This window comes from Belonocnema kinseyi, chromosome 10 (genome assembly GCF_010883055.1).
Source record: "Belonocnema kinseyi isolate 2016_QV_RU_SX_M_011 chromosome 10, B_treatae_v1, whole genome shotgun sequence".
In the NCBI taxonomy this organism is placed as follows: domain Eukaryota; kingdom Metazoa; phylum Arthropoda; class Insecta; order Hymenoptera; family Cynipidae; genus Belonocnema; species Belonocnema kinseyi.
Window position 1 is genome coordinate 75,894,399 of NC_046666.1, and position 10,923 is coordinate 75,905,321.

The 10,923-nt window shown below is 27.7% G+C and overlaps 1 protein-coding gene across 1 annotated transcript in view; it reads left to right on the forward strand.

Annotated features, from left to right (window-relative positions):
• LOC117181209 (superoxide dismutase [Mn], mitochondrial) overlaps positions 1-6,843 on the forward strand; it is a 47,023-nt gene extending 40,180 nt beyond the window's left edge. Inside the window, exons 2-3 of the mRNA XM_033373773.1 lie at positions 1,689-1,984; positions 6,271-6,843. Coding sequence (XP_033229664.1) covers positions 1,689-1,984; positions 6,271-6,599 — 625 coding nt within the window. The 3' untranslated portion in view covers positions 6,600-6,843. The remainder of the gene's footprint in view (positions 1-1,688; positions 1,985-6,270) is intronic.
• Positions 6,844-10,923: the final 4,080 nt, after the last annotated feature.

Here is a 10,923-nt window from a genome sequence, read left to right on the forward strand (position 1 = left end):
TGCGAGCTTGGCCAGACCACCCCTTTCCTCAGGGTCCTTTGTTATAAAATGGAAAAAAAATGTGAGATTAAAAAATTTGTAATTTTGCGATCAGTGACTTAAAAGTAATATATTTGGCATCTACGTAATGTTCCGATTCCAAAGACATGTAATTTGTCTATAAAGGTTGAAAATTTGAGAAGTATTTAGTATTAAATTGACTGTCAATCTGATGTTTCTTGATATTAAACTCCTTCAAATTTTTAACTTTTCTAGACAAGTAATATATCATTGGAATCGGATAAAAGACCCTTGCTTGAGTAAGCTCACTCACACTAGGGTACATGGCTAGACCGAAAAGTAGTAGAAAAAATTAAGTCGGGTAGAGCCTGACCATATCTGAAAATTAAGCAAAAAGTCTGCCGACCACTGGTATATAGCCTCCAACCTAGACCAAATTTCACGCGCGTACGTACAAGACTTTATTTGCTTAATCTCGGACGGATTCATTTCAAGCACAAAATCCGATTGTGCTTTCAAGTCGGCTTGTACCCATCTATCAACAGCTTCTTATGATTGAACATTTCCTTCTATCACCTCAGGTTTTACGACACTTCCGAATTTTACCCCGGTTGCGTTCGTCGTTGCGATACACTTATAGCTCACGGTCTCGAAACGACAAAAACCTCAAAATTCACGACAGCCACCTGAGTTCGTGATATTAAAGTTAAATTTCGTTCTTTCCACTTATAATATCGCGACACGTTCTGAGTCCATAACCTTTTAAAAAGGTCAGAGTACGAATTGATAAATTAAGTACACGATAATTAAGTAAGAACAGTTCGTATTAAGAAAAATCAAGAAGACACAAGATCGGGTACCAAGGTAACACAAAAACAAAAAACATTCGTAGCGCAGAGATTGTATCGTATTTAAATTCTAATTCTAACAATTACACCAACATTTTGGTATGAATAGTCGAACTTTTTCGGTACACACACTTTGTTTCGATGGTTTGATATCATTTTAAGTTCTAAATTAATGTTTAATCTTTTTAAAATTCTAAATATCTCTTAAAATTACTATAATTTTTTCTAGAAATAATAAGTGTTAAATTGTTATTTATAAATCCAAATTTGAAGGAAATTTATTTAAATACGCATGATTAATATAATTAATTTTTTTTTAAGTTTATTGATTCATTCTTCAGTTTAGAGTATTGAAAATGTAAACGTAGATTTATATTATCGGAACCTAATCTAAATTTTTGAACTCTGTAGTTTATGAATCTTAAAAATGATTAATTTTGCAGTTTATGTGCTTTTTATTTAAAACCGTCCAATTGAAAAGTGTTATTGCCATCCAGTTTATATATGTAAATTTTTGGGCATTTGAATGCAACATTTTTAAATTAAAAATCTTTTAAACTTAAATTTTAAAAGTTTAAAATCCAAGAGTTTCACTTGCAATGTTTTAATTTGTTGTTTATTTTGTATTACTTTGAATGGAAAAATGTTTTGATTAGAGTTCGATTTTTTAACTTTAGTGACCGGGAAAAATGTCTGTGAACCGTGAAATGACCGGGGATTTTTTCTTCGATTAAAACGTTCACCCTGAAAGTGGAACTTTCACGTTATCTCAAAGTTCAGAGAATGATAATGTATATTTATTTGACTCGGAATTAATTTTGAAAAATTGTTCTTTTGCAGTCAGAAAAAAGACATCTGCGTAAAATCGAAGCACAGTCTTCCTGATCTACCATACGATTACAAGGCACTTGAACCAATAATCTCTGCTGAAATTATGCAGCTCCATCATTCCAAGCATCATGCGACTTACGTTAACAATTTGAATATTGCTGAGGAGAAATTGAAGGAAGCTGTCGCGAAAGGAGATGTCAACGCCCAAATTGCCTTAGCACCTGCGATTAAATTCAACGGAGGAGGTCATTTAAATCATTCAATCTTCTGGTGTAATTTGTCTCCAAATAGCGGAAAACCTGATGGTATGAGTTTTAAAATAATTAATCAAAACTATGCACGATGCACAGTCTTCCTCTTTTTTTTTTTAGTTTTCCCTTTTTCTTTAAATCCCCTTTTACCCCTATTCTCAAAAAACTTTGCCCCTTTCCCCTTATTTATTATTTGTTTATTAAAATTTTTTTAGCTAGAATATTTTAGAGCATGTTGAAAATGTGAAAACCGGAGACAGAATTTTTTATCCAAAATAAAATTGGAACATTAAACATATTTTTAAATTATTAATAAAACTAATTTTTAAAAAATATTAAAGAATATGAATAAAATATTTCCTATTGGTTAAAAATTATGACGAATTTGTTATGTTTACAGCCTTTACTAGTTAACAATAATAATAAATTGCATTTAAAAATGAAATTTTTTGCTCAATAAAATTTTTTTGTTGAAAATGTGCAAAAACATGTTTTTTTTTATTGAGGCATATTTGCACGTTTAAAAAAAAGTTGAATATGTCGAACCTGAAATTTATTCATCTGGAACCAAAGAAATGTTTTATCATTTTGCTTTTACGGAAAAAAAGCTTTTGTCATGATTTAAGATTTTTGGGATTTCATTTTTTTTACGATTTTGGCACGCTATAAACACCACGGATAAAATGTTTCCCATGGATAAAAAATAATACGTTTTTTTGGTTGAAGCTGAAGAAATTTCAGGTTCGAATGAATCCAAAAAAAATGTTTTTACATATTTCAAAAATTCTAAATGAAGCAAATTATTATTTTTAAAAGTTTTAAATAAATTTAATTGTAAAATGAAAAAAGAGAACAGAATATATTAACCGATTTCAAAATTGTTTTCTGTACTTGTTTTGGATGTCGACTCACAAATTGTTTTCCCTCAGCTCAAGCAATTCGATTAATTTTAGCATTTTAGGCGTTAAAGGGCACACTTCCGTAAAATTACATAAAGAGAGTACTGGGTGTTAGGTATCCAAGGGTATTCAAACGTGTGCTGTGCCGACGGTATTGGATAGTTTTTGTTACAAGAAAATCAATGAATGATGTTTAATCTATCTGGTTTAAGGAGAAAAAGCTTTAATAACAGTTTTTGAAATTTAAAGTAGTTAAAAAAATCTTTTTTGAAAAAATGACTTCTTTCACTATAAAATTCATAACTTTTTAAGTTTTTGATATTTTTACTTAAAATTTTACTTGAATACTTCTGAGATACGGCGTTTCAAAAATAAAATTAGTCTTATAGTGTTCGTTCCAAAGAAGGTATTTATTCTAAAAGATAAAAGCTTCAATTCAATGAAAATTGAAACACCGTACTTTGCGTTATTAAACGATTTTATTGATCTTAAACTGCGTATAAAAATTGTAAAAATCAAAATTATGTGAAAATGACATAGAAAAATAGGTTTTCAGGCCATTTGTTAATCTGGTGCCATATGTTCCTATTTCTTGAATTTGGTACGTATTGTTAAAGCGCAAATAAGTCGCTGGGTGTTTTACCCACAGTATGCCCTTTAAGGGTTAAATTCGTTCTACTGAAGAGTATAGTTTAAAATTTACATTGAAAGTATTAATTATAGTTAGGAAGAAATTACAAACCTTGGAAAGAAATATTTATGAGAACGATGTTAAACATATCAAAATTGTGTATTTAACTGATTTTATTTTTTCTCGAAATTTTATAAATCACTCTGAATAGGTTTCCAACGACGTAAGTATATATTATAATTTTATATATCTAATTCTTTAAAATAAATTATGTTATCGCAAAAATTATAACAAATTATTTAAAAATATAACATTTCTTATAAAAAGATTGTTTTTCCTTGTTGACTTTTATAAATAAAGGTTTAATATTTACCCTATTTTCCCCCCTTTTCGTGAGAAAATTACCCTATTTCCATTTTTTTGAGCTTCTTTTTAAAGTTTTAAGTCGGAAAATTATTATTTTGAATTGAGTTTTTCATACATTGTAGAAATCGTTTCTTTTATGCGGCACTTTACTTAATAAACATTTAAGTTTTCATTTTTATCCTTCACTATCTATTGCAAAATATTTTTAAATTTCTTCGCTCTTTGTCTATAATAACATTTCTACATATCAAGCAGAGAAATATGTACCCGAATATAGTCCCAAAGGCTTAAAAAAATCTATTAATGATACGTTAAATTCAGCTATTCCTTATTTTCATCTGAGACCTCAGACTTATACGACATTTAAAAATTTAAATTAAAAAATTTGAATTTTTATCATTTTAAACTCAAATATTAAAAAATAAACAAATTCATAAGAATTTCAATCGTACTGTTTTGTATAATTTCTCAATAAAAAGCCTTAATTTTCGATATATTTTTATATATTGAATATCGTTAAAAAATTTTAATAATTTCAAATTAAAAGAGTTTTTGAATATTAGCAATTATTTGATACAATCACATACACGAGTAAAAAATATGAAATTTCAAACGTTCTTCATTAAATTAGAATTGAACAATTGTAAAATAAATAAGTTTCAAAGTAAACAATATTTGAATGTGAGTGGTTTCAAGAATAAACAATGTTAAATAAAAGAGTACATCTTTTATTAATAAAACAAATTTCTAATTTAAATGTTTTCTGTTAAAAAAAGTTATACTTAGAAATTTTTCCCAGTGAAGAAGATATCAAATACAAAAGATTTAAGTTTGGAAACCCTTGACTCCAAGGCGTACGTGTTTTACAAATGAGTTTATTGCTCAACAAAAATTCTTGTTTCAATTTTGCATCTAATTTTTAAAATTCATGCCATTATTGGGAATGGTTAAACTGCGATGTGCCACCTGGTGACATAATTCCGAACTAGAAAGAATAGGTACGATTTTAAAGATGCATTTTAAATTGTGCATAAAAGTGTTTTAAAGATTTTTTTGCGGAGCTAAAAGTATTTATTAGATAATAAAAATAAGTATATATAAGAAACAAAGGGTTTTGTATTAAATTTAAATATTCAACGGTGAAAAACACATTTTTTTGAAAGAAATATATTTATAAAAAAAATAACAATTATGGTACTATTTATTGTGACTTTCAAAAGATTATAAACTTAAATGGGCTTGTTTTGAAACAAATGAAATATTAAAATATTTGCTTTTTTAAAAATCTATTTGACAAAAATGTGTTGTTTTTTTACTGTTTAAGGTGGACATTCAATCTATAAGTATTTATTTTTGATGACAAAATAGTTTTAATTGTGTGCCAAATAGTTGAGTTTTATATCAATTTATTGCATTTTCAAGCGAAAAAGATAAGTTTTCTAAAAACCAGTTCAATTTTCTACCAAATTTTTGAATTTGCTAGCCAAAAAGACGAATTTTCTTTCAAACTGTTAAATTTTCAACCCGTGAATATGAATTTTCAACAAAAAAGTTAATTTACAACCAATCAGTTTCATATTCAACAAAATAGTTCAATTTTCAGTTAAAAAATTACTTTTGAACAACAAACATTTTTAACTAAGATTATGAATCTTCAGCGAAAAAAAGGAACTTTTAAGTAATTCCGCTTTCGACCAAGAAGTTCAATTTTTCACCTAAAAACATGAATTTTCAATAATAAATTTAATAGTTGATATTTAAAAAAAATTCAATAACAAATACTTAGATTTAATTTTAAAAAATCGATTTTACACAAAAAACGACGACTTTTCAACAAAATACGTACATTTTTTACCAGATTTTTTAATTTTTGATCCTAAACTATGAATTTTCTACAAAATAATTTAATTTCAACCAAAAATATTAGTTTTCTACCAAGCAAGACGAACTTTTAAGAAATTATCTCAATTTACAACTAAACACTTTCAATAATGAACGCGATTTAAGCCCAAATTTTATTCGATTAATTTTATATTTATACTTTTTCGTTTCTTAATTATTTCCAATATATAAAAAATATATAATTTTCTATCAAATAGTTTAACTTTATACCAAATTGTTGAATTTTCACGAGAATCAGTCGAACTCTAAAGCTAAAAAATTTGTTTCTTTTTCACTGTATAGGATGGAAATTTTATCTAAAACTATTTTTTTATGAAGATTTGTTTTAAGTATTCAATCATTGTTGCATACTTCACAAAATAATTATAAAAACACTTTGATGCAAACATTAAAATACACCTTTAAAATTGTACCTACTCTTTCTAGTTCCAGTTTTCGGCACCAGATGGCGAAATGGTCGACCACCATTCCCAATTGGCACTATTTTTTTATCTCTGAAGTGAGACCGAGTCCTGTTATGCAGATTTGACATGTTTTTTCAGCCTCTCTCGTCAAGCAGATCGAGAAAGATTTCACAAGTCTCGAAGAAATGAAGAAGCGTTTATCTGAAGCGACTGTCGCGATCCAGGGTTCAGGTTGGGGTTGGTTGGGTTACAATCTGAAAGAAAAGAGACTTCAAATAACAACCTGTGCTAATCAGGATCCGCTTCAAGCGACGACAGGCCTCGTACCTCTTTTCGGAATCGATGTCTGGGAACACGCCTATTATCTGCAGTACAAAAATGTAAGGCCCGATTATGTGAAGGCAATCTTTGACATTGCAAACTGGTCCGATATCAATGCTCGCTTTAAAACAGCAGCTGGCTGCTAAATACTCGTATCTAAATAACCTCTGCATTTTTAGTGTTTAAGCGAAGCTATGAAGCAAAAATTAATCGAAAAAGCGTACTCTGAATAGTACAAAATGTTGCTAATTTCTTTATAAGAGTGCAATAAGCATTGTTAGTTTACTTATTGCCTTAAGTTCTCTGTGATTTTGTATGCACTTTATAATTATTTAGGCATTCTCCGTGTATATCAGTAGTACGTAAATGAAATGGGAGAATACATGTTTTTAAAAATATTGCTTGACTTGAAGATTCTATATTTTATATTTCATATCATTATTGCCATTAATATAATTTAGTAAATCAGGGTGTCTTCTGGATCGAGAAACCGGGAATTTTTTAGACCGGGGAAAATCGTGAAATGACAGTGAATTTTTTGTTTGACCGAGAAACTTTCAAATCGTTAGAAAAAAATCTGCCAAGTTTGATTTCAACAGTTTTTTTCAAGTAATTAGTTAAATTATTTTTTTCTTCCAATTATGATATTCAGTTTACAACGCGTAATTCGAGAATCTTTTACTTTACAAATTTTTCAGATTAGATTTTTATTTTTAAGCGTACATTTTTAACTTAAAGAATTTAAAAATGCAGTCTTGACGATCTAAAAACGTGAAAAGTAAAAGCGTTCGTTTTTTTACGAAAATAAAAAAAAATTATTTCATCTACTGTAAATATAAATAAATTAAAAAAATTTTAAATGGTCTGTACTTTAAGTATTAAAAAGTAAACACTAATTAATTTGACAAAACGATTCTAAATCCCTTCAAAATTTAAGAATTCGCAGATTTTAATGTTAAAAACCATATAGTTTTAATTCGAAAGTCTTACTTTATTTATCAATATTTGACTGTTCATTTAAGATGAGTAAACTGAAACCAAATATTCAGACGTACACAATTTGAAACTGAATAGTTTGACATAGAAAGCCTTGAATCCTTAAAATTTCAAAGTTGTTAAATTTTGAATGTTAAAATTTTAATTGTTTTTTTTAAAAATGATTTGTAAGTGAAATTGTTGAATTCTCATGTATAAAATAACAATTAAATACTATACTGAAATTTCGGTACAAATAGCCACAGCCTAATTTAAAATAAAGTGTAGATTATTCCAGATTTTTAACAAAAAATTTAGAATATTTTTAAGAAATGTGAAGGGTTGCAAAAGATTTAAAACATTTTCTTAACATTCCTAGGGAAATTAAAATTTATTTTCCATTTTGAAAAATTCTTTTAAGAGAATATTTAAACAGATTTTAAAACATGTGCAAAATTGTGAAAAAAGAATCTGGAATATTTTGAGGACATTTTCTAAAGTTTGCAGGATGTTAAAAAAATTTTAGGAAAACTTCGATTGAAAAAAATTTTAAACAACTTCTAGATTTCTCAAGTTTTTGAAATAAAATGTTGAAGCATTTCAAGGACGTTTAAACTATTTGAGATGAAAATAATTTAACTTCTGATTTAAGAAGTGTTCAGTTTAAAAAAATTTTAATTTTTCAAATTTTAATGGTTCTAGCTTAAAATTGCTTAAATGATATAATTTAAAAAATTTAAAGCTCATTGGTTGATTCTTTAATTTAGAGCATTGGAAATCATAATGTCCAAGTTCGATTTCAATAGTTTTTTCAAGTAATTAGCTGAATTCTTTTTTTCAATTATCTTATCGTTCAGTTCACAACGCGTAATTCGAGAATATTTGACTTAAAAATGGTCCATTTTAGATTTTTATTTTTAAGCGTACATTTTTAATGTAAAGAATTTTAAAATGTAGTCTTGAGGACCTAATTAAAAAGTAAAAGCGTTTGAAGTGGAACGTTTTTGATAAAAAAACAACTGTAAATAAAAATAAATAAAATATTTTTAAATGGTCTGTGCTTTAAGTATTAAAAAGTGAACAATAATTAATTTTACAAAACGATTCTAAATCCGTTCAGTATTTAAGAGTTTGCAAATTTTAATGTTAAAAATTATACTGTTTTAAGTTGATAGTCATGGTCAACATAAAAAATGTAAACGTCTGATTGAAACTTTATAAACTGTCTTCAACTTAAAAATAACTTCCTAATAATATATTCGTAATTAAAGGCTTTCATTAAATTCAAAATATTGTTTCAGTATAAAGTATTAAATTTTTAACCCATTCAATAAAAAAGTTAATTAAGACAAAGAATAATTATTTTATTTGTGCAATATTTGACTGTTCATTTAAGACGAAGTAAACTGAAACCAAATATTTAGACGTAAAAATTTGCAACTGAATAGTTTGACATAGAAAGCCTTGAATAATGAAATTTCGGTACAAATAGCCACAGCCTAATTTAAAACAAAGTGTAGATTATTCTAGATTTCAAACAAAAAATTTAGAAGCGTTTTGAGAAATGTGAAGGGCTTCAAAAGAATATAAAAATTTTCTTAAGATTCCTAAGAATATTGAAAGTTATTTTTCATTTTGAAAAATTCTTAGAATTTAAAAAGAATATTTAAAAAGATTTTAGAAGATCTTAAAAATTGCGAAAAAAGAATGTGGAAGATTTTGAGGAATTTTTCTAAATTTTGCAGGATTTTAGAAAAATTTTAGGAAAAATTCGATTGAAAAAAATTTTAAACAATTTCTAGATTTCTCAAGATTTTGAAATAAAATTTTGAAACATTTCAAGGATGATAAAAGTGTGAGATGAAAATAATTTAACAAATCATAATGTAGATTTATATTTTTGGAATTGAATCTGAATCTTTGAACTCCACATAAGTTATAAAAGGTAAAAGTTCTAAATTATATTTTATATTTTTATCGATCACGATCGATTAAAATGGCCACCCTGTCAATTCTCAACTCGATATCTCAGTTAGTGTGGATGTAACTTGTCGCGAAAAAAAGTACGTTAAACTAGGAATCGAATAAGAATCGGTAGTTTAATTTTTAAGTCAATCTAAACAATTAAAGGCGAAAATACTTATTTAATTAAGGACGGTTTCAAGTTTCGGGTCGTTTTAAAAATGGATCGATTATTTAAGAGCTTATTGATTAAAAATAAATAATGCACATGAAAAAATATTATCAGTTTTACATCACATTTTTTTTATCGAAATGAAGACAGATACATATTTATCTAAAATATGTATAAATCCTTAAATATGTACTTTTTTCTCAAAAGTACAATTTTATTTTATGATAAAAGGCCAAACGGACTTGATTTAACAGTTATAACAAAGTGTAAGTCGAAAAATAATGAAGCAAGTTAGGAAAATGGAGAGTATAGATTATTAAAAAAATGTAGACTTGAAAGGAAAAAAGTTTGATGTAAAAGTCGTTGTAACTATTAAATGAGGTTCTTTTTTGTTTTTTATAACACAATAAAATTGTATTCTTCAGACACTTCTGTTCCGTAGACATTTCCGTATCTTATGTCGTTTTGGTAAAAAACGTGAATTTTCGTTTTTCAGGTTATTAATAAATCAGGGAAACATTAGAAAAAAAAATCAACAAAACAAAAAATGATGGACTTTTGAATAAGTTGTCTTTGAATATTTTCAGAAAAATCGCCGCCATTTTGTCACTTCTGAACTTTTTTTTAGAATTTTCGAGAGAATTTAGAAACAGGACGAGAAATTATATGGGAAATCACACGTTTATCAAAACCATTTTTTAGTAATTCGCGTTATCAATTTAAAAAATTCAAATACTCATAATTCGGCCAATCGATAGTATGCGTGTTGTCTCATTCCCTTTAAAAATCAAGTTGATCAACAGAATCAATTTACAAATTGGGAAAATCCCACAAACATCCACTCTATAGTTAGACAACTTTGCTGTTTGTTCGAAAAATATCCTTATCATTTTTCTCAAGTATCTTGACTATAAAGATTTTTTTATTGGTTTTCAGGTCGATAATATTTATAAAATTTCAGCCACAACCACGTCTCACAACCGTGAGATAGGTGGTTACATTCTGTAAAGGAATCAATACGACCATCCAGCAAAAGCCTCGTGCACCCTAAGAAACGGAGCGACCCAAGGACAACCGCCTTCTGCATTTTCCCCGCAAGTGTTCTAGCATATTGTTGACACGCAGGGATGCTTTTTAGGCCATTAGCAAGTGAAAGCTTGGCACCTCCAAGAGCGCCGATGATAAGGACGATCAATTTAACAGAATATTCCGGGTACAATCGTTGCAACTCCCTTATAAGGTCTCGATACCTCTTCTTCTCATTCTCCTTGGTTATGATGTTTTTGTCAGCTGGTGCCGAAAATTCGATAACGAACATGGTTCGCTTCTCGAAGTTAAGAAGAACCATGTCAGGCCTCGAG